We start from the raw sequence: 24,156 nt of genomic DNA, 5'->3' as shown, positions 1-24,156 counted from the left end.
GTGACGGCAGCGCCGGCAAGATGGCGGCGTCTAGCCTGCTGTGCGGGGGGTTGAGGCGGCTCTTCACCGGGCTCTGGGGGGGCGGCTGGGCCGCCCCGCCGGCCCGGGCCCTCCGCCAGGGTGAGTCCGGGGCGGCCCCACGTTGTCACGCTGTCCCGTCGTGTCGCCGCGGTCGCGGAGAGATGGTTGCGGTCACTGTAATTCGCCTACTCCCAGCCCCCAAATACTACTTCTTTCAGGCTGAATGACTCTCATTGTGTCCTTCTGTATCTTTTTTTTTTTTTTTTGCAGTTGCGGAAGTGACTGAAGGCAACACGACCACAGTAAGTCCCTGTACCCCTTTTCCTCAGTAGCTGCCTTTGCTATCGCTTCTCCTTCCTTCAGCCTCCAGTCATGTGTGTGGCTGTGTGTGTCCATGCCCGCCCCCCCTCGCCCGTCCCTCCCCCCCCAGCAAAGTTAAGAAAAAAAGGGCAGAAGGGCTACTTTTTCTAGGGGTGTGAAGGCAAACCCAAGGTAGGGTGTGTTGCGAGTGTGGGTAAGCAATGGAGGATTTGGCTGCTGAAGGTCAGGATTGTCACCCTGCTGCTGGTGGCAGGTGCCTCTACTCTCAGCCACCTGTGAGCACCGAACCCCTCACTACAGTCCTGGTGAAGCTGGAAGCCCTGACTAGAGGCATTCAGAACCCAAAACACCACAGTTCTTCAGAGGGTTCATTTCTTAAACTGGTGACACTCAACAATGTCTTGAGTACAGGCACAAAAGAGGGCCTGGTGGCTTTGTCATTCCATCGTGGGCTGGCAACACGATGGGGCATCGCAGGATGGCTCTGTACTGGCTGTGTGCCATGCACATCTCTTGCCTTTGATCTATGTTGTGTTTGGTAACCACTGTGTGTGCCATACTGACTGCAGGTGATACAACGCTTGCATCTTATAACACACATAGTAAGAAAAAATATTTGGTGAAAGGGGTATTTTCAAAGAAAGGCCTTAAATACTAAAGGAAAACAGCCCCTGAAAATAGAACAGAAGTTCTGAAGTAACTGCTAAAGAAGAGCATCTTCTCAGCTACACTTTAAGACAGAAGGAAAAGATTAAAGCAGTGGAATTCGAATTTTACCTAATTAACATCGTCTGATCTATTGCACTTTATTGAAAGAATTGTCAGGGAGATTGCAATATTCTGCTCACATTATTTATGCCAGTAGCAATCTATGCCTTGACTTGAGACAGGTAACAAAGATATTTTGAAATATATAAATAAGGAGAGTGGAGAAGGAATAATTTGGGAATAGAAGACAGTGCACCTAAATGCTAATCTATGTATACATAAATAATAAGAATGGGATGGACTTTTTTTGCTTCCTAATGAAACAGACAAAACCTGGTTGTTCATGCCTTTCAAAGTCTTAAGTATTTTTGTCAAAAATGTATTTTCTCAAAAATACATGAGCATTTGTATTGGTGGACATTGTCGTGTTTGAAACCTGCATGGAGCAGGTTATTTGTTCTATTAGAGATTATATATCTAAAACATATGGCAGTTAACAAGATCTCTTAAAACTGTCAACAAAAACAAGTTTAAGGTGTGACACTAGGTGTGATAGAAGGTATCTTTTTCTTGTCTTGAAATGCCAGGCAACTAATCTCTGCCCAGAAAACTGAAGAGAAGAGCTTGCAAGCGTGCCCTGAAGTTGTTCTAACCAAAACAAGGGGTAGTGTGCACACCAACAAAACACACAATGTATTTTGCACTCAATCCGTGAGTGCCTAATATAATTTACATCCCTTTACAAAGGAGATGCAAATTATAATCTCAAAGTCCCAAAACATTAACTGAGGTTTCTTGTAAAAAAGGTATGCATTACATTAGCAGAGCCCTCTATAAAACTAATTCTTCCTGAAGATTTGGGGTTTTTTGCTGAGTAATATCCTAGCATCAGTCTAGGATCCGTCAGTGCCCCTAGATGAGGAAAGTCTTGTAACAAACGGTGTAAATTGACAAACCAAAGGACTGATACGTTTCTCAGTGTATCCATTGATCACTCCATTTATCCTGCCAATTCTCTGTTCGTCTTTCCTGAATCCATCTTTCTGTGTTTATCTTTCTATGTGTCCTTGTTTTTATCAGTATTGAAGGAAGTCCTTGACATGAACCAGATGAATGAATCCCAGAGAAATCTGGATTTTATCAGCATACTGAGAATGTAGAGCCTCTTTTTGCACTCTTAAGTTGTTTAACAGAAAAATAGCAACTGAGTGAATTAGCAGTATTGAAATCCTCAGTAATAGGGGAATAATTGCTAAAGCCTGTACACTGAAAGTTATCTCAAGAAACAGTGATCTTGACATAGCATTCTGAATCTGTATTCATTTCCAGCATGGAATTACAGTCAAAGTACAGTCTGAAGCCAGACTGGCAAGAATCAAGACCAAATACACCAGCTTCCCAAAAAATAACTTTACCGATTAATAAACAATTAGATACTGGCCTACATTTTATATTCATAGTTAGGTATTTGTTTCTGTAAAACTGACTGTTTTACTTGTGGTGGTAGGAATCTTGCTTAAAATTTGACAATACTGCCTCTTTGAGATAGCAAGATGCTTGAACTACAAATAACTTATGTTTCCATTTTCCCATCACCACACAAGAAAGACACAAACCCAGAGTATGAAAGAGTTCTGCCAGTTCAGCTGGATGCCAGTTTGCTGTGCATGCTTACAGAAAATGTCTTTCGTTTCTTTTCCCAGGTTTTCCAGCACAGAACCTGATGGTTTCTTAAAAGTAACCTTGCATTCCACCCAGGGTTTCTTTTCAAACTCTCTGGTGCTTGCACTGTTTGAGCCTGTCAGTTGGTGCTCAGAATCCGCATTTAATCTTAATTTGACCAGAGGAAGCTTGCAAAAGATTTTGGAGAAAAAAGGCTTAGTTTTATTGGTTTTTCTGTCCATTTGGCTGCAATTTGAATAGCTCTTGCTTCTATTACTAAGTCCTCAAGAAAAAAAAAAACAAGTGCACATGTAGATAGACTTCATATTCCTATATTCCTACATATCTACTTTTAGGAAACAAATTTGTCGAGTTCTTCCTTTACACACCTTCTACATCTCTTTACATGTTACTTGTGAGAAAACTTGAGTGTTAGACATCACCACTTTGAAGTGACATAGAAAAGATCATCTTATAATCTCAAAAAAGAATTGTCCAGCAAATTAAACTGGATAAAATATTGGTGTATGAAAAAAAAACCCCAAAAAAACCAAACCAAAACAAAACAAAAAAAAAAAAGAAAACCACAAACTCCACAGATGTCTCCTAGCAGTCCTTTCTTAAATTTAACTTTTGCTCAGAATTTGCCCTGTTTGTGATTTATAATCTAGCAAGCCCCTGCATGTTTTTGTCTATAATGTGCATCTGCTATTCTGTGATATTCTTGTATTCCCAGAAGAAAATTGTTTTCAAGGTTTTGGCTAAAGGGACACTACAACTTTAAGGCGTGGTGTTTCAAAAGAGTACTGCTATAAACAGAATTTGGGTGAATATGAGAACTTCATACTGACTGTAAACTAGGTTACATTTAGTTACACAAGAATTTACCAAAGGGTTTTCTATGCCCTCTGGATTTGTTCTTCTCCCCATAGTCTGTGGCATAGATGTTCCAAAGTGCTTGGTGTACCTATATAAAAGTGAGTTGAATGCAGATACTCTTTTCCTTACATCTGCACAGAACTGATCAACATATTGTGGGCTTCATGGAAAGTATTCCTTTAGTCACAGGTGCAGGTAAAGGTCTAAGCTATGTCTGATCACTGCATCCTTTAAATTGCTTCCTAGATTGAAGGGAAAATTATAGAGGATGCTGAAGCACCAACTCCTCCAAACCCCTCTGGCCAGTGTCCCATCTGTCGCTGGAACCTGAAGCACAAGTACGATTATGTGGTAAGTTTAATGAAGGAGTTCCCCCAACCTCATAGCTAGATCAGATGGCTCTCAGATCTACGTACTGCACAACCTGCCCCTCTCGTCTTTTGCTGGGTGTAGTAAAGATACTTAACTCCATCTCTGCTTCTCTTGGGTGTAACAAGAGCTTTCTACAGAGTAATTGTTTGCCTTGGCTGATGGTGTTCCTGGGAAAAAGAACGATGAGCTCGTATCAAATAGGAGATTTGGAATTATACAAATGGCCATCTGCTCTGGGAAGGCCATATATTTCTTCTGTGCCCAGCTGCCTTTCAGCATTGCACTTCCAGGAGAATCAAACTGGAATGCAGCATTAAGTCAATGGATACAGACGTGTTCTAACTCCAGAGAGGCCAAAAGACTTGGCTAGATCAATTATATGACTTCAAGCACTACAATTTCTCAATGGGTTATTGTCCACTAAGTTAATAACTGTTTCATATAACCTTTAAAAGTGTTGATGAGTACAAAGGAGAGCATACATTTTTTACATACCTTGCAACAGAAAAAACAGGTTTTATTCAAGCTTTTTGCAGGAAATGCTAATGAGAGGTTCATTAACTAATGAGGGGATAACTAACATTAAATCTAGAATATGGGAAGGAAATCCTGTAGTACTTTAAAACAGAAGTACAACAGTCAAGAACACTTTAGAATAAAAAGCGTGAGATAGAAGATGCAGAATGTAACTTTACAAGAGGTCATTCAAACACAGAGTTTACAAAGGGACTAAGTTCCCCCCTTGCAATCTAAAAACCCAGCACTGGTATTAGAAAAGAAGAAAACCAGACAGGAACATGCTGTTACTAAGATAAGGGAACAGAAAACTCAGAATAAGTTAATGTCAATAGGATTACAGAGATATAAATACATCGGAGGAAAAGAAATGTTTGTGAGAAAGAAATTCCATTAATGAGAGAAGGGGACTGAAAGCCACATTTGTTGCAGAAAGACTAAGCATGTAGTCCTAGTGCACACACAGAAAAGAAAAATCATGTTTTAATATCTGTTTAATAATGGCAATCTTGAAAATGTAAAACAACAGGAAAAAACAGGTGTAGAAATTACTTAAGCATTGAATTAGGTATAGACCAACAGGCCTGGACTGCATGTTGCCCCAAGATCTTGAAGGATCTTAAAGGAATTAGCTAACAAATATATTACTTCACTCACAGGATTTTTTTAAAGCATGAAAAAAAAATCCTAAGGAATCACCAAATGGTTTGAAAATAGCAAGCAAAATAATAAATAGTTGAAAGAGGAAGGAGAATGATGCTGATGATTACCAGTTGATAAATAAAATGTTGCAAATTCCAAGTAAAATGGTATCAGCTAGGAGTAAAAACAAATAATGGATTGAACAGGACTAATTATGACTCATGAATTATGAAGAACATGAGTACAGCAATAAGTGCCAGACAAAATACTTGCAATTACTCCAGACAGGTGAAACAGCAGATATGAGATGTAAATGAAATATGTTTAATATCTTTAAAAGCCTGTGTTGCAGAAATCAAGGCTTTAGGATCTGAGTATTGTCAGTGATTCTGACTCAGGCTGGGTGCAGTGTTAAACAGGGAAATTAGTTGTGGGCAGGAGAGTATTTAGTGTTCTCTGGTCTGGTTTCTCAACAACCTGGGAAACTTAAAACACAATGAATTTGCAGATTATAATAAATTAGGTTAGATGACAAATACCATTAAGGTTTGGAAAGTACTGCAAAAAGATCGTGTTTATTTTGTGTTGCCCGTGTTTGAATACAGCATTTTCTTGGAACTCATTTCTTCTTCATGTTTGCTGAATGGTGGTGTAATCAAAACCAACCAATCACACTGGAAAATACTTTGTTAAGGTTACTGCAGTGTTACGTGACTTTTAAATGCAAGAAGTCAACAGCATCGTTAAACTGGGTAATTCTAGAGATTTACGGAAAGCATTCCATGAACCACATATTAACAACTCAAGAGAAACTATAAACTGATGTTCAGGGGTAAAATGAGCTGTGGGAGTGGATTAAACTTGGAAATTAATATATAGACTCAGTTTCTAGTGCTGTATGTGGTAGAAGACTGTTGCATGTAGAGCTAATAGTGCCATCAAGAACCAAAGAAGTGGTTTTAGACAATGTGATGCTGTAGAGTCTGAATTCCGGGATTAGAAATGGGTCCCAACAGACACAGTAAAACATGAGTTTTACGTGTGTTTGTAGAGTGAACTAAGGTTACAAGTTTTCTTCCACACTTCACTTTGATTCTTAGATCCTGATTCTTACTGTTCAGTATGGAAGCAAGAGAAAACCAAATGTGAGGAGAAATCCTGCAGCCAGAGTCTTGTGAATCATTGCTAAGATCATTTCTAAGAAATTGTGGTCCTGAGAGACAATCTAGGAACGTGTCCATCTCAGCTGTCATACAATTTTTGAATACATATGCATCTAGTGTATATATTATCCAGTACTACTCCAGTAGAGCAGAGGAGAACCTGGACAAAAAGCTAAAGAGAGCAATGTGAACTAGTATTTTGTAATTGTAGAAGTTTCTTACCTCATGTTTAGAAGCATCCCTCTGTGGGGCTGGTGAGAACTAGGAGTAATTTCAGTTCTGGAGTAGACCACTTCTTTTGCTTGTGTAAGTCCCTTATGTTTTTGAATGCTTTGTACTGGTCACAGATTTTCAGGATTTTAAATGTAAAGGTGAATAAAAATCTCCCTTTTCTGCACTAAAGTGGTCTCTGCTGTTTCTTTGCTGCAGCAGTGATGAGCAGCAGAATCTTGAAATGCTTAAGTACTGAAGTGCAGGCATTTAACTGTGTGGGCTGTTAAGCAGTGGCACAATTTACTCACTGGTGGTTAATTGTCCTAAATGTCTGTAAATTGAGAACAGCTATTTTTGTTAAAGATATAGCCTAGTTCATAGAGCATAACCTATAAGCTGTGCTTGGTAAGAGATCGGAATGGATGGATCACAGTGGTTCCTTTGAGATTGATAAGCTGAGATCAGTCGGTTGCACAGAAGGGAAAGTGTGAGCTTTTTTGCTTGAGACGCTTGTAATTGGACTGAATGAGGCACTATGAAAAGGGAAGTGTTGAATTAGCCCCTGAGGGAGCTGAGTAATATGACCTCACAGGACTTTCCTTTTGTCATGTGCAACTAGCACAGTCTAAAGTAGTGGCATAATGAGTTACTCTGGCTGTCAGAGAACTGGGGGACCAGTGTCTCCAAAGTTATTAATCAACTGAACAGGCATTGTGAGCACTAGCAGGTCATGATTCCAACCTACCTCAGCTGTGGTGTGGAGGGCTGCAGTTGTCTTTGCCAATTCAATCCTTAGCCTCTCCTGTGGCTCAGGATAACAGAGCTTAAGATATAAATTCCCACAGTTTGTGGTCTCTGTGTGTCCATCCAGTGAAGCCGAGATCTCAGTTGATTTTTTTTCACATCCATTGGAGATAAAAAAATTATTTTGGTCATTGTAAGGATACAACTGGATTGTAAACTGCCATCCTGTTATGAAATGCCTGGAGAATGGTGTACAGCTCCCAGGAGTAAGGGAGAAAGGAAAAACTAGACTCTTGTATAACTGGAAATAATGACTGGCAGACTTGTCCAATACAGCCCAGTAGTAATTTGGCTGCACAGACAGAACTGTTCTCATGGTAAATTAAGGTTTTAATAAATCGCATATAAGCAGTCAAGGATCCTGCTTTTCGAAGTGTCTGCAGACATTAAAATGCAGGGATGCCTCGCGTTTTGGTTGCCATCCATTCACAAGAACATGCGGTATATAGCGTTCCATTTAGCAAGTTTGTCCTGTTAGAAGTGAAGGCTAAACTTGTTTTTCATTTCCCCCCTTATCCACTTCAGACATCATTAGTTTGAGTAGGCAGTAAATATGTTATCTTGCTTTGGTAACAATTAGGGGAAAACAAACTTTAAGCTTTGCTTATTAGCCTATTATTAATTCAATCCAAGTTGTTTTCATCAAATGCTGCAGATCACAGGGGTGGGAATCTGGGTCCAGCCTCATGGAAGCTGTCCAGTGATTAAAGCAAATCCGCGGTTAGAGGCTTGGCTGTCCGCTAGCACAAAATGTGATTTTCATGGAACATGACGCCACCATGAGAACTTGCCAGACATTTTTTCTTTGACCACTCCACGTACTTGTTCACTTCCCTCCACAGCTGCCCAGTGAAGTTGGCTGTACCTGTGTGCTTTCTCCCAGTGGTAAGATACATCTGTGCAAGTACTCTGGGAGAGCACCTGGCCTGTTAACTGTGGGGATCTTCAGAAATGGATAAACCTTTGGTCAAGTGTGCAGCATTTTAAGCCAAATGGCGTGAGTGTGATTTGGAGCTGTAGCAGCTGGGACGTAGATGATTTCAGTCAAGAAATGACTGCCACACCAGGGTGTTGGTCAATTGGTGACACTGTTGGTCAGAGATGATAACAGAGAACAGATTTTCTTGATTTTTTTTTCTCCCACAGAGAGAAAAGGAAAGACTATCTCCCTTTGCTTCCCACCTCTCCCCTTTGCATGGAAACACTTGATAACAAGCTTGTGACTCCATGAGGTGTGGTAGTAATATGAGAAATCACTTGGACCACACACACGCCCTTCACAAGAGCCTGTGGCCTACTTAGGCTTTCAGGAGTGCAAAAACTGGAACTGCCTCCAACTTGCCATTAGCTCCTTTTTGCCTCCTCTCCACAGAATAATGCAGCAGGCTAGTAGCAAAGTCTAGCAAGTTTTTTCTTTCTAGGCACTTGGAGCTGAACATCCGTTTTTCATTCAGGGAAGTGGTGTGTCCTAAATGGCAAATTGAGCTGTTGGTCATTTGAAGAACCAGATGGCTAAAAAAGAGCAGAAAAGGGAATGAAGTTTTGCCCTGGTTTCCTGAATCCAATCCAGTGTATTTCAGGAGTGGTTGAAAGTCAGTGACCTTGGACTGTTTGGCTGATCTCCATCCAGTTTCTACCAATGCAGCTGGCACCATCTGGTTCCCTGGTTACTGTTCTCCTTGGCAAGGCCAGGTGTCAGCTGGGCTGAGGACACTCTGCTTCCATTTTAACCATCGACGGCCTCCCAGGAGCTTTTTGCTTGTTGCTCAGCTGTGCTTTTCTTGTTCTTTGGATACAGCATCACTCTGTAGGGTGCCTGATAAGTCATTTGATGTCAGTGAGACTCTAAAGTCAGGGTCTAAATGTCAGTGAGCCTTCATAATGCGCCGTGTTTTCAAAGGAGCTAGATCTGAAAATCAGCCTGAACACATTTCACTGTAAACAAGTAGAAGTAGAAAGGAAGCCACGTGAGGGAAGAGGGAAATTATGTGTCATGATGGTATTAGTTGGGGGTGTTATTGAATGAGGGGAGGGGGAAGGACAAAAACAAACAAAAAACCAAAACATATGCAAACTTTCTACTTCCTTAGCACTCTTAGCACCCTTATAAACCTCTTTCCACAGTTTATCCCCCACCTTCTCCCAAGTCTTTACTCTAAATGCAACTGATGTGTTAGCTTCAAAACCTTGCTTTCGACACCATAGCAGCAAACGTTGCAAATCATAATCTTCAATAGTTACACCTTTACGCTTTAGGAAGTGCTTCCAAGTGGACAGCACCAACTTTTCTTCTTTAGACATCTGATTCCCCATTATCACAGTCTTTGTTCTTGGTGGCTCACCTTTTCCAGGTGTCAGTAGTTCTCAGGTCCGGACCAGGCAGTTTCCTCACTGCTCTCAGCTACGCCAAGCTCCGTCACCACCATCCGTCGCCCGATGGTCAGTAATGCAGTATCACGTCGTGGGTCACCATATGTCAGTGTAGAGTCGTGACGGCCGATAAAGATACAAGGAGTCAGTTATGTGCAGGAAAGATGTCTTCTTCTTTATTATTTTCTCATCTGCTTTTTTATACCCCTTGCTAGCAGCAAGCGGTATCCTTATTTTATAAGGTAAGCAAGCAACAGCGTTTTCATTGGCTAGGATCTATGGGCGATACATTTGGCAAAGCTCAAGGCCTTATTGCAGTTCCCACATCCTAGGCCTACCAACTTTACAGCCTGCCTTTGTTTTCTCCATTAGGGCTGCGTACTGACTTCCTTATCATCAAGGATACACCCGAAACTTTTCCCAGTCGATATCTCCATCCTGGGAGCTAATAGACCCACTATTAACCCCATCAAACAAAACCCCTCTAAATTGTGTCTGTAACACTTGTAATGCAACAATTGTCCTAGGTGACTATAAAAAGGGAAACATTATATCCATCGTAAAAAGGATAGAAAGGAGAACCCTGGGAACTACTGACCTGTCAGGCTCACCCCCATGCCTAGGAAGGTAATGGAACAGGTCCTCCTATAAGTTGTGCTAAGGCGCGGGGAGGGCAGGGAGGTGATTGAAGACAGCCAGCATGGCTTTACCAGGGGCAAGTCCTGCCTGACCAACCTGGTGACTTTCTATGATGGAGTGACTTCCATCACTGGACAAGGGAAGGGTTCCAGATTTCATTTATCTGGACTTCTATAAAGCCTTTGACACTGTCTTCCACAACGTCCTTCTCTCTAAATCGGAGAGAGATAGATTTGATGGGTGGACTGTTACATGAATAAGGAGTTGGTTGGACCGTCGCATCCAGAAGGTAGTAGTCAACTGCTCAGAGTCTGATGGACATCAGTGCCAAGTGGTGTCCCTCAGGCATCCATACTAGGACCAGTGCTATTTAATACCTTCATTAATGACATAGACGAAGGGATCAAGTTCACCCTCAGCAAGCCTGAAGATGACACCAAGCTGAGTGGTGCAGCTGCCACACCTGAAGGACAGGATGCCATGCAGAGGGACATGGACAAGCTCAAGAAGGGGGCCCATGGGAAACTCATGAGGTTTAATAAGACTAAGGTGCTGCGCCTGGGTCAGGGCGACCCCTGGTATCAATACAGGCTGGGGAATGAACAGATTGAGAACAGCCCTGCCAAGAGGGAATTAGGGGTGCTGGTGGATGAGAGGCTGGACATGAGCTGGCAATGTGTGTGAACAGCCCAGAAAGCCAGTTGTGTCCTGGGCTGCATCAAAGGCAGTGTGGCCAGCAGGTGGAGGGAGGTGATTCTGCCCCTCTACTTTTCTCCTGTGAGACACCACCTGGAGCACTGCATGCAGCTCTGGGGTCCCCAGCACAGGAAAGACATCAACCTTTTGAGTCAGTCCGGAGGAGGAACACCAGCATGATTAGAAGGATGGAGCACCTCTCCTGTGAGGAAAGGCTGAGAGAATTGGGATTGTTCAGTCTGGAGAGGAGAAGGCTTCAGGGTGACCTAATTGTGTCCTTCCAGTGCCTGAGGGGAGCCTACAAGAAAGACAGAGAGACTATTTGCAAGGGCATGTAGTGATAGGACAAGGGGGAATGGCTTTAAACTGAAGGAGGGGAGATTTAGATTAGATGTCAGGAAGAAATTCTTTACTGTGAGGTTGATGAAGCACTGGAACAGGTTGCCCAGAGAAGTTGTGGATGCCCCATCCCTCAAAGTATTCAAGGCCATGTTGCATGGGGCTTGAACCAACCTGGTCTGGTGGAAGGTGTTCCTACCCATGGCAGGGGGGTGGAACTCGATGATCTTTAAGATCCCTTCCAACTCAAACAATTCTATGATTCTATGACAGCATCTGTCAGAATTGGCCATTACCAGAAGGCCATCCTAAATTCCAGCAGCCCCTTTCACAGCTGAGGTGGTCTGGTGCTGTGGAGGTGGATGAATAATTCCTAGTTAGCTAGATTTCTGAATACTCATTTTATATTCACTTGTGATTGTTTGCTTTTGCAAGGGCAGTAAATGAAGCTAGGAACGCTCCAGGGAGCTCTTTGTAAAAGAGCAAAGATGGGGGGTGGGAGCAGGTCTGTGAGTCTGTGAACAGGCTCACCCAATGTGAAAAGCAACAAGTACTCTTTGTTCTTGCCTGTTGCCCTAGACAGGGGGGTGTAAAGTTCTGACATGCCTCATTTGAAATCTTGTTCTGTCCGAGTGCTCAATGGCAGGTCCCCTCAGCCTGCAGGCAGCCTCTGCGTGGTTCTGCTGCCTCAACTATGAACATATTTACAGCAGCGATGGAGAAGTAAACTCTTACCAGCAACAAGTCTGTCAACAGAAGGGGAAAAAACAAGCAGAGAGTCTCCAGAGGCCCTTTGGGACAACTTATGCCAACATCAGGATGTCAAGGGGGCCTTCTTTTATTGGCCTGAGAGGTACCTTTGTACTGGTGCTGTGTGTGGAAATGGAAAGCACATATCTGAATCCTGGGCTGTTGTACTGTGTACAGTTAATGGGACACTCGTGCAACAGCTGGTGCTGCTGTGTTTAAAAGTTTGTCATTCCAGCCCTGTGATACTATCTGATCCTAGAGATCCCTTTAATTTTGTTTTTATTAAGAATGCTTTACATTTCTAGATCATTGGTCTACTCTGACCTCCAATCGGGAGGTCTGGAGACACACTATCTATAACGCTGCTGCTTCTTTTGAAAACGCACGTAGGATCACTCTCAAGGAGAAAAGACAATTTAGAAAGAACTGTGTTTTGTCGATACCACCTAAGGAGTCTTTCTGCTGTGCCTTTTGCAACCAGACTTGTCTATCTCGTATTGGCCTTTTTAGCCACCAGCGCGCTTGTAGCAAGTGTGGGTAGAGCCCTTCCCAAATCTTCGTTTGCAAAGCCTAGCCATGAATGAATGAATTGGAAAGGTCAACAGCAGTGTAGTCTAAATGGTTCTTGAATCACAGATGAACCCTCAGCATGCTTTGAGTGCTCCTTCCATCCAACATGGCTGTCACAGCCCCATCTTCTTAAGATGCATGCACAGTTGAAGGACTGAAGGCAGCAATTTATCCTAATAGGCCTTTCTCATCAGCACACATTCTTTTCGTACAAAAAGCTTCCTCATGCAAGATATTGGATCATTGCCCTGCTCTGCACCCCTCCAGAGAGACATGAGGGAAGTTATACTATGGGAAACTGGATAGAAGTTTGAGGAGTAGATAACAGAGAACAGTCCTGCTTTGAGGGAACAAGGAGGGGACCAGAAGTGGTCTAACGTATCTGTTAGCATCGGATAGCAGTTGTGATGGCATTTCAAGTTGTGTAAACAGTGTCCATCTGTGGGTCTTGTGTAACTGTGCCTGAGTACCTAGGATGCATTATCTTAGCAAGAATCTCAGAGCAAGTAGTGAAACAGCGAAGGAGCAGGGATTGCAGCTGACATCATGTGTTTACACTAATGAAGTCAGGGGAAGACTCAAACCAACTGAGTGACCTTACTGAGCTGAGCTGGCAGGCAGTGACAGCAAGCAAAAACCACTTGTTGTCAAGCTGCAGACGAAATGTGTAGGAAGGAATCATTGTTTTGTTTTGAATTGTTTTGAATTCTGTACACAGCACAAGGGTCAGCACAACACCTTGAGTACCAGCAGTTAAAGTAGCTGTAGCACTGATGGTTTGCCCTTCTCTTCCTCCATCAGGATGTCTTGCTGCTGAGTCAGTTTATCCGTTCTGATGGAGGGATGCTGCCACGAAGGATCACAGGCCTCTGTTTGGAGGAGCACAAGAAGGTTGCTGTCTGTGTGCAGATGGCTCACCGTGCAGGTACCTCGCCTCCACCTGAGACAACCCCTTACTGTGGAGTACCTATAGAACCCCTTGAGAGGTGTCTCCTGCCCAGTAGGTATAGCTCAGTGGGATGTCATTGTCCAGTCACCCAGCAAACTCATTATTGTCCAAATACTGGGACAGGGTGATGGAGCAGAGACTACTTGTTCTGCTTACTGTGTGTCTTGACTCCTACCATGGCAGCAGACATTTATCCCCGTAGCTGAAACTACCATTGCAGAAAGATATGGAAAGTGGCTCAGTCTCTGTTAACTAATGATTAAACACCCGCTTCTGAAATGACGTGATTTAGTGTAAGCTTACCTACCCCTTTAGTAACACACAACTCTCTACCATCTGCCACGTGACGGCTTTTTTACTTTTCCATGGGACTGGGACACAGGTTGTCACAGTCAGAATATTGTGCTGATCTTTATTACAGGTACCTGAGTTGTATCCAAATTAAATGGACTGAGAATGTTAATAGTCAGATTTTCCATCCTGGAAATGAAATCTAATTGGACACCAGTGCCCTACATCCTCTGAAAAATCCTCTGCAGTGAGCCCAACTGACAGTGTCTTTGGTGTGTATTTCCTTTCTATACCCAGCAGAACCTTCCAGCTTTGTCTTGGCTGAGGTGCAGGTTCAGCAGTGACTAAAGACAAAATACCTTTTCTACTGTACTTGAGCTTTTGCTGTGCTGCCCCAGTAGCAATCTGGGTTTCCTGGCTTACGAGTTGTAATGTGACTTCTGAATGCTGTCGAAGCAAGGAGGCACTGCAAAATATTCTCACACCTTTCTTTTTCTGTTTCAGGTTTGTTGCCAAACCACAGGCCTCCACTTCCTGAAGGGCATATTCCCAGGAGACCCAAGCTCAACAGGTGAGTAGTCTTGTCTTTCCACATTTCTTTTTTTCAGGAATAGATTGGAAGAGGAAATGGGGTAAAACATGCCTCAGGCAACAGAGTTTATAAAGAGTACTCATGGCATTTTGAAGAAGATCTGTCACAATATTCTCTAGCCAGTCTTTTAAGGACAAGCCACATCTCATACAAACCATTTATCCACACAGGATTAAAATTGCCACATGTTAGGGTCTGCCCACCCTTCCTCAGCCGTGCTCGCCTCCTCATCACTAACAATCAGTAAGACAGTCACAGGAGGACCACAGAGATGGAGTCACAGCACTACAGATTAGCTGAGGTTGGAAGAGGCCTCTGGAGATTGTCTAGTCCAAGCTATGTGACTCAAGCAGAGTCACATAGAGCAGGTTACTCAAAACTGTGTCCGGTCAGGTTTTGAGTAAATCCCAGGATAGACCTTCCACAGTTTCTCCAGGCAGCTTGTTCCAGAGAACCACCCTCATAGTGAGATAGTGTTCTCTTATGTTCAAGCAGAATTTCTCATTTCAATTTGTGCCTGTTTCCTCTTGTCCTGTCACTGACACCTGCCTCTGTCTTCTTTACACCCTTCCTTCAGGTATTATGAACATTGGTAAGGCACCCCTGAACCTTCTTTTCTCCAGGTTGAGCAGTGCCTTCTCTCTTAGCCTTTTTAGCCCCCCAACAGCAGGAGGGTGCCCAGGCAGAGTAACAGCAGTGAGTGGGGGGCTGAGCAGCCAGCAGGGGCCCATCACAAGCCTGTTGCCTTCTGCCCCATCCCCGTTTTCTGCAGTCAGCAATTCACCCTCTGTCTACCCTTCCTATGCGACAGGGTCTCTTTCCCCTCCCCAGCCTCAATGGCCCCTGGCCTTTAGTGGGCGAAGGGAAAGCCTGTGGCTGCCTCCTGCTCTGTGCTGGACACTTGGAGGTGCTAATCCCCTGTTTATAACCTCACACTGTTTCCATGGGGATGCCAGAGCGGTGTATGAACCTAACATTAGCAAGCCGTGGGGTTACCAGAGGCCGTGGGTCTTTTGCTGGGAGAGCTTGGAGTGCAGGGCTGAGGATGGCTGGAGACTCCTGCACTTCAGGTCTGACTCTCTGCAGTGGAGATTTGAGAGAGGTTCTTGGAAATGTCCCTTAGATGCTGGCATGCTGCATAATGTAGCCATCAGATACTTCAACTGTGATAACTTCTTTCCTGTGTCTTACAAGCCTTGGGGATTCTTTAGTAGCTGTTGTCTATCTTGTAGCTGTGGGGTAGAGCACATTATCTTGTTAGCATTCACACTGCAATCCTGCTTAGCAGGCTGAGACTGGAAATGGTAAGTGCAGTAACTTGCTGGACTCCACGTCTGATTCCCTGACTCTTACAAATTGTTCCATAGACTTCTAGTGAGAACGGAATTAATACCTCTGGATACATTCTACATGCAAGTAGGTGTGCTACACCTCTTAAATTAAGAGATTTAAATTGGAAATTAGTATCCAAGCTCTTCCTATTGCATTGTTAGTCCCTCCCTACACCACCCTTGTTTTTCTGAGGGAGGGAGTGTAGGAAGCAGGGAGGAAGCAGAGTTTAGTAAAAGAGAGCAGAGCTGTTGCAGAGGATATGGAACAGCATTGAAATAGGCAGGCTTTGGGGTCTGGGTGGAGACAAGAGAATAGGATCAGGAAATCAAACTGAAAGTTTTGGTGGTGAGCCTGAAACTAAACAAACAAGTCAAAAAACCAGGATAGAGTGCAGGTGTACTTCAGGAGTGCTCTCCTGGTCCCTCATGATTCTTCTCAGCCAGATGGAAGGGGAAAGCTCTGTGTGTTGGAGCCTTGCAAAATCTTGCCATTGCGGTTCTGTAAGAGTTTTGACTGTGTGTACCCCCACCTCTATTTCCCTCATTGCTCTCTGGAGCAGTAGCTGGCACTACATAAGGCAGGAGTTACAAATTGCTTCCTTCCTCTGGCCTGAAGGGGACCTACATGCTGAAGTCATACAACCAGTACTTATTTTGGGAATGAAGCCAGAGCTCTTATCAAAAGTTTCCCACATAAATGACTTGTCCAAGCTTACCTTGTCATTACTTCTGTACTTGTTTCTAAAGCTTCCTGTAAGTCTGTAGTAAACTTGGGAAGCACTCAATCTGTGGTGCTGCCAAATGCAGGTGAGCTGACAGAGAAGAACAGGGGCTTGGACTTTGGAGTGGAACAAACTGCTTTGTTCAATGCCATGAGAACATGACTGAGTCATCCTCTAAACCTGTTTGGCATAATATCAGGCTGCTCACCGAACTTAGCTTGTTCCTTCATTGTGTTTGTGTCTGCTGGCTTTTTAAGTGCCAGTTCAAGAAGGGATCAGCAGGATCTACAGAGAGCCTACTATAGTGGGTAGGCTATAGGAATAGCTGTAGTAGGCTATAGTGTAATAGCAGCTATTACACAGTTAAGTGATGTATTTTCCAAATCTTTGAGTTTCATCTCTTTTTGAGATTGGTATATTGGCTGCTCTAGCCATCTTTACCACTGTGCTTAGATGAGAGGTAGCAGTGCCGTTTTGCACTGCTGCTGTAGCCCTGGGAATGCCAACAGGGAGAAACTGAGGGGCCTCATAATACACTCGGGCCCCTTGTTAAAGCTTTTCCAAGACGGGAACACAAGTAATGTACATTCCTTAACATCAGTTTATCCAGCCCTTGCACTTTCCATCTGTGCCTGCAGTGATGGTTTTTTTCTCACTCCACTAGTGTATCTGCTCTGTGTGTGGTGTTGAAATATGCTCTTTACACCCCTCCCCTTCCAGAATAACTCTCACCAGTTAGGAGCAGATGGAAGTGCCCATGCTGTAGATGCTGGAACTGTTGAATTGCCACCAGCTGCTTGAGGAATCTTTTACCTGATCTCTGAAGGAGCCAGGGATCCTGGAACAACGGTTTGGCCAGTGCTGTGCACTGGTGCTCTCAAAGGTAAAAAAAGACATCACTTCCTTGGCTCTACAGGAAACTGGTCCTACTTAGGCAAAAGAAAGTAGTCATGAAGCACCAAGCCAGCAAACAGAGAGGAAGATAAACTAGGATCAAGGTGGCAAACTGAGATGGATAGTCCTCACTGGTGGCTACTAATATCTAATATACTGAGAATATAGGCCATTCCCAGACACGTGGCCTCCCTTCTGCTCTCCGTCGCTCATCTGCACTTATTCTCTTGCCATCAGAGCTTGCATTGCACATGGAGGAAAACTTTGCATACAGAAGACGCAGTTCCTGCTATACCATTCTAAAATAAGGAAGTGCAAGTTGAAAAGAATAGATAGAACACTGTAAAGGTGTAGATAGAACACTGTCCCTGTGTCAAGACTGGGACAATAAACTTTGTGCTGCTGAAGGGCAGTGTTTCTCTCAGTCTTACCTGTACTTTTGTGTGCTCACCCTTCTCCCCTGAAATTCCTCTCATTGCCCCCCCCAAGCAATCCATTGTTTGTCTCTTTGCTCTGAATTGAGAAATCTTTCACTTTTGTAAGGGAGGGACTTCTGAGAAGTCACTGTCCGCTCCAGATGTTACCCCACATAATTCTGTGAGTATTCCTACCGTCTGGGGACTGCCTGCCTTACAGTTACACTGAGCTGAAGAATGTCTTGCTGATGGTAGACTGCAGCATCAGCTGCTAGAGTGCCAGGACAAAGATGAAAGCCTAAGGTAACCTTCAGGACTGATTCCACTCACACCACCTGAGACTGAAGGCGATTCATTGTGGGAAATGTAACTTGGAGTGGGAGTCAAAAGCCCAGTACCTCTACTGTAATACAGACCTCAGCATTCACTTACTGCATGTAGACTCAGAGCAGCAACCCCTGCTTGGCTGAAGTCTGGCAGAATACTTCATTTGGATGAGCAATCCCTTTCATTTCTCTCCAGTCTTGCAAAGTTCTGGTTGGTCCTCCCTTTGGCCAGGCTTCTTCCAGGGCTGTGTCAGTATTTTTGAGAGCAGCTTCATTTGTTGCTGAAAGAGGGACAAACCAGCCTGATGAAAAATTGGATTTGTCCCTGAGGCAACGTACAGGCCATCTGCACAGGAGGAACCCTATGGCTCCTAGGCAAAGGTGCTAAGGAAGTACACAAAGAAGGACTGAGGAGCTGTGTTAATGTATGCTTTTGAAAGCACCAGAAAAGCTACTCCTCAGCTATTAATTTGCTGCACTTTTGGCTGTCTTGGCCAGGATGTTTGGCCCATGTCATGGTCACCGTGATTAAAGTGAGCCTGCTTCAAATCTAGAGTATCTGGCATGCACTGGCTAGCACCCAGCTGGGATTAAAAGGTATCATGCCACCATATGGAACTATCAGCAAACTGTCTTGTTTTAGCAAGGGTCAAGCATGCTGACCTGTCATTGATTTAGTGTTGTGAAGTGTGGATTTATCATACAGACCCCCTCTTCCTCTCAAGAAGGTGCTCTTCTGGTTCTTATTGAATGTTGTTCTCCAAAAAGCGTAATTCCTGTTTTATTTTCTGAAGTGGTTTTATTGTCTCAATTGTAGGAACTTTGGACGTTCTCTTCTGCATGCCCTAGATTTCTCTGGAGTATTGGGCTTTCACTGTTTTCCAAGGGATGGTTCCACAAGCAAATTTGTCTTGCCAAGGATTGACCCCTCATCCTCAGCCTGAATTCTCCCTTTCATAACTTCCTGCTGTTACTTATGCATCCATTCATGCTCCAGCCTGATATGTTCCAGTTAAGTGCTGCAGCAACAAAATATTTTCACTAGCCCAAGAGGCTGAGGGAGTTCTCAGTGATCTCACCAGCACTGTGCAGGGTGACAGACTGTTCGCATACTCCAGAGTCTTGTGCGTGCAGGACACCACACACTAGAACCAATTGGGAAACAGCCAAGCTCAGCTGTAGGTCAAACTTCTTCCTTTAAGTAATGGAAACCTGAATAGCTCAGTGATTTTCTTTTCACCGTGGAGGTTGTCACGTGGATAATGTGGACTAACACTCAATCCAGAACAGTCCCTGAATTCAAGACACTGTCTAGATGCTCTCTTAATGTGAATATAGCACTCATTTTCTTCTGGCAAGTCCAAAATATTGGTTAAAGCACAACACTCTAAAGTTGTTGCACACACCCTTTCCGAAAGGACTAGGGGATTTCACAGGTTCCCTGAGTCTCAGCTCTGTCGGCAAGAGGTGCTGTAAGATTATGGAGTACTTGATTTTGAGTGCTCAGCTGCCACTCCATTTTCAGTTTCCTGCTGGAAGAGCATAACTTGGCACAGGTAATATCCAAGTCAATTCCTCCTCCATCACCTGAGCTGGAGGAGTTGCTGTGTGTTAGGAAAGAAGCAGGTTCCGTATGAATTCCTCATGAATTACAAGGTTCTCAGGCTCTGTGGACACCTCTCATCCCTGGGAGCAGAATCTGGTTTCACTGCTATCAGCATTTTACTCCAGCAGCATGTGGTTTCTCTCATCTTCATGGAAACTGTGTTGTGCATAGCATGTGAATTCAAAAGCAAAGAGCCAGAAAGGTTGCAGGTGAGCAAAGCCAAGAGGTGTCGTGGGAAGGGATGTGGCAGGGAAGAGGCAGTCTCGCCAGCACTTTGATCGAGTGCTTCCTGCAGTCTGTAGCCCTCTGCCTTCTGCTCTTAATCCAAACAAAAGCCATATTGAAAAAGTTCAGTAAGGGTTCAGAAGTTCAGCCTTGAACTGCACCAACATGGCCTTTGCTTGGGCTGTGTGCAGGACTGCGGTTGCCCCTTTTCCCTTACTCAGAACATGGAAGCCTCCAAGGGGGAAGACTTCGGGGCCCTCCTGCCCACTAAATAAAATCCATGGAAACAGACTTCCACATGCTACAGAGATTTTAGGCTATTAGAATGACTGCAGGAGACTAACCACAGTTGTTTCCATCCTGCTTATATCTTGCCTTTTCCCATCAGGGAAATCCCACCAGGATTTCCATCACGCTTTATCCAAACTACTCATTTTTGCAGCTGGAGTGTAGGGATTCTTGTTGTTGCTCAGGACCCTACCATACTCAGGGGCAAGCAGAGCCCTGAGGTGAGTCACCATTCCCAAGACTGGCAGTTCTGTCCCCCTGCGCCCAGAGTGGGAGCTCTGCACACCGAGGTAACGGGTTAGGAGACAGCGGACCAGCTGCATTTGGCATCCACGTGGAGGCTCTGTCCTGACAACCCTTAGACCATCCATCAGTGTGTGTTTGTAGGTGGTTATAAAAACTCCCCAAGACAAACCATGTTGTTAGATACAAATGAAAAGTTGGGAGACTTGGCTAGAAAAGGGGGTATGCTACCTTACATGGATGGCAGAGTTTGCAAAAAAGTCCCATGTGCTGGGCTTTGAAGCTCTCGTATGTGAGTTTTGTGGATTGTTTTTACTCTCTGGAAAAAAAAGTCTGTGAGACAGTAGGAACTGGAGTTAGTCAGAGAGGAAAAGGAACTTTGTAGACTGACTGCTCCCAGGGATCAGGCTTTTGCACTGCTGAATCAAGGTAAAAAAAAAAAAAAGCCAGCAAACAAAATAGGACAAGTTTGAGTTTGGGACAAAGCAAGTATTAAAAGCCCTAAAACCAAATGTGCTCCAGGAAGGGAAAGCGTCCAAATGTCTGTTTCAGTTAACAATGAAAAGCCCCAGCCTGCAGTCCCCAAAGGAAGCCAAAAGCCTGGACCAGAGGGCTGGATTAGACCTGCTCAAAAGAGAAATAACAAAAGCTTTAAAATCAGGCCATTACTAAATCCTCCTTCCTATGCAGAATTGGGGTGTGCACTTCTAGCCCCCACACAGAAACAGAGGGATTTCTTAAAAAGCCACTGTCTGTCTAAACCTGCACACAGCATTGATGTGTATCTCACATTCACACATTCACTTCTCTCCCAGTGAGATCATTTATTATCACGGGAACACTTTCCCGTAATCGTGTGGACACGTGACCAGAACTGCACTTGGCACACTGATGCTTTAAAACAGTTTGGGATTTTTTTTTTTCCTCCTTTGCTGTAAGTGCAGTCTTGCAATACCAAAACTTGTGCTACAGCTGTCCCCCTGCAGCAAGGGGAATATGAAAAGAAGGACCTAGCCCATGTGCCCGTCTAATACCCCCACAGCTTCTCCCAGAGGAGTTGCCTTGCTGTGGTTCTTTGCCAGATTCCGAACTAGGGACCCGTGTTTAGTCTCTCTGAACTCTCCTTGCATGTGGAATTAGAGACAGGAGAGTCTCTCCTACTTCCTATCCCAAAGTTGTTATGTAAGGGATTCCATTAATGCATGAGGATAGCATTACAGGTCAAAAGGGACTAATTGAAGGCACAGATAGGAGAAGAAGTAGTTGGATCTTGCTCTGTGTCGTCACCCAGACCCCTCCTGCTGTTGCTTCTACATGTTTTAACTATGGTAAACTCCTCAAAGCAAAAGCAAAGCATCTTGGAAGTGGCTTCATTTCAGAGGCAGGAAGCTCCACATGTGATTAATTTTTCAATTTGTGCTGTTTGGGAGTGCTGAGGAATAAAAGGGTTAGGAAGATGGGCTGTTACATACTCTGTAGCTGCCTGGCATAGCAAACTTTCTTTGTGGTTCTTAGGAATGTCCCAAATGCCTTCAAACAAATGCATTACATGGTCTCTGTCCAAAGTTCTTAATACCTCAAATTTGCACGATGCAAATAAAAGGTAACAAAGCTGTTTATGGAGAGGATGACTGATTGAGGTTACATTAAGACCATGGGATTACTCAACAGAGGCATGCAAACATCTCTGGACAAAGTTTATCAGTCTGTTCCAAATTCTAATTTGTTGGAGCATTGTTTGTGCAGATTATGCTAGGGTTTTACTTTGGATCTTTATTGTCTGAAAAGACTCATCTTTCTCTAAGGACCTCTGTTCCCCTCTCTACTGGTAGCAAAAGATTTAAAGCCTAACAAAACTCCAGGCCACCCAGTCACAGGGCAAGATTTCCGGTAACTGATTCTGGATCTGAAATCCCCTGCCTGTTTGCAAAGCCAGGTCTAAAACTTCAAATGGTAAAAAACAGAGGATATTCGCCAGACATTACTCTTCACAGAGATTTGTAGTTGTGATGATAATTCCATTCTAATACCTCTTACACTGTAGGTGTTGACTTCCTGCACCAGCAAGCTGCAACAATACTATTGTACAGAGAACACTAGAGCAAATTTGGACATACGAAAATACAAGACTAGGCCAGAAATCATTCCGTGCATAAGAAATAACCAATTATTCCCCAAAAGTAAATTAATCCCTTTTCAGAGACTTTATTTCTCACAGCATTTAGCCTTTGTAATTAGTTTACCTTATTGAGACCAGCTGTTGAAATAACACTTCCCCTAGAGGTTGAATGCATTTAGTCTTGGACTTAGTTGCAATGGTGGGATTTGGCACTCCAGTTTAGCTGCAGGTGGACAACTTGCCAGCAGCCTGGAGACTACACCTGATTTGCTTTGTGAGACTGAAAGTCAAGCAGGTACCAGTGGGTTCAATACAGAGGTGAGCTTAGAAATTCCAAAACAAACAAAAATTGCTTTCTGAATTGAGAGAGCTCTGCTCATGGTTATTACTTTTATAAATAGGTATGTGGGGAGGCAAAGGCTACAGTGCCTGCTTCTGCTTCAGTTGAAACCTTTTCTCAGTGATCAGTCTCAAACTGAAACATGTTTGTGTTGTTTTGACAGGTACCTGACCCGCTGGTCCATCAGATCTGCAAAGCCCATCTGGAAGAGGGGCCCTAAGTGGTGCAAAAAGCCCTTTCCAATTGGACACCCTTTGCTGAAGGATAATGTAAAATATACACAAAAGCCTCTCTATTTAAACCACTAGTGGCCAGAACTGGCATAGTTAGTAAGCACATGTTTTGCACTGGTCTGCTTTTTTATTTTTCCAAGTTTGTCAATATCTCAAATTTTCTTATTCCAATATTGTCCTTAGTACTCTATATTGTGTCCGGCTGTGATCTGTTCCTCTAGAATCCATCAAAGCAAAGTTCAGTGTGCAGAATGATTTGAAGAAAGCAAAGGGCAAAGACTTCTACCTCAAAGCCAGAAAGGATCTGAAGGCTTTTATTTCTTTATGTTCCACATATGGGTTTGGGAAAGGATGTTTCCTTCTTTTTCCATCAGTGAATGGTGTTTCCTAATTAACATATGTTTAAACTCAGATTTGCAGCATTTGGGCTGTGACACTGATGGAAGAAAAAGTCCCCTCAGCACTGTGTTTCCTTGGCAGGAACAGAAATTGTTAATTACTACTGAAATTAATTTTTTTTATTATCTGTACTATCCATCATATGCAGCAGAACATCTGTGGCCGTGGCAGACAGGCATGTGTGTCTTACATATCCCCTTAAGGATTCCTGGCTTGTGCTTCACTCCTGGATCTGAGAAATACACAGTATTGACATCCTTGATGACTTGGCCTGTTTTTTCCACTTTGAAAATACATTTGTCGTAAGTCTTCCATGTCAGTGATATGGTTGCTTCCTAGGATAGCTTGGAGTTGATAGATGTGCCTTATTGCCCATCTTGTAATAAAAGGTGGCACTGTTTCTCTCCCTGTATTGTACACATATGCACCTTCCACCTACTGACCACTGCTGCTTATGGGCCTGGTATGAAAGGCTCATTAAATTTATCAGGGTCATTATTGATTTGGTTCCATTTCT

General features: G+C 43.6%; 1 protein-coding gene across 2 annotated transcripts; it reads left to right on the top strand.

Moving 5' to 3' along the window:
• The first annotated feature begins 4 nt into the window (after nucleotides 1-4).
• On the top strand, nucleotides 5-23,901 carry MRPS18A (mitochondrial ribosomal protein S18A). 2 transcript variants are annotated; one of them, XM_027682057.1, is made up of 6 exons: nucleotides 5-120; nucleotides 292-323; nucleotides 3,838-3,942; nucleotides 13,467-13,590; nucleotides 14,410-14,476; nucleotides 23,171-23,901. In XM_027682057.1, exons 1-6 carry the CDS (start codon nucleotides 21-23, stop codon nucleotides 23,313-23,315), a joined length of 573 nt encoding a protein of 190 aa, XP_027537858.1. In that variant the 5' UTR covers nucleotides 5-20; the 3' UTR covers nucleotides 23,316-23,901. The 2 variants fall into 2 exon arrangements, with proteins under 2 accessions (XP_027537858.1, XP_027537859.1); XM_027682058.1 differs by lacking the exon at nucleotides 23,171-23,901 and adding an exon at nucleotides 17,271-17,853.
• The last annotated feature ends 255 nt before the right edge of the window (nucleotides 23,902-24,156 follow it).

This window comes from Neopelma chrysocephalum, unplaced genomic scaffold (genome assembly GCF_003984885.1).
Source record: "Neopelma chrysocephalum unplaced genomic scaffold, ASM398488v2 Primary Assembly neopelma1_61c, whole genome shotgun sequence".
NCBI lineage: Eukaryota > Metazoa > Chordata > Aves > Passeriformes > Pipridae > Neopelma > Neopelma chrysocephalum.
Note: the sequence above shows the minus strand (reverse complement) of the source record. Positions and strands in the feature narration are given on the sequence as shown.

Coding starts and splice junctions, on each gene's coding strand:
- MRPS18A (XM_027682057.1), top strand. CDS start 21: ATGGCGGCGTCTAGCCTGCTGTGCGGGGGGTTGAGGCGGCTCTTCACC. Junction 324..3,837: donor CTGAAGGCAACACGACCACA/GTAAGTCCCTGT, acceptor ATTGCTTCCTAG/ATTGAAGGGAAAATTATAGA. Junction 14,477..23,170: donor AGGAGACCCAAGCTCAACAG/GTGAGTAGTCTT, acceptor TTGTTTTGACAG/GTACCTGACCCGCTGGTCCA.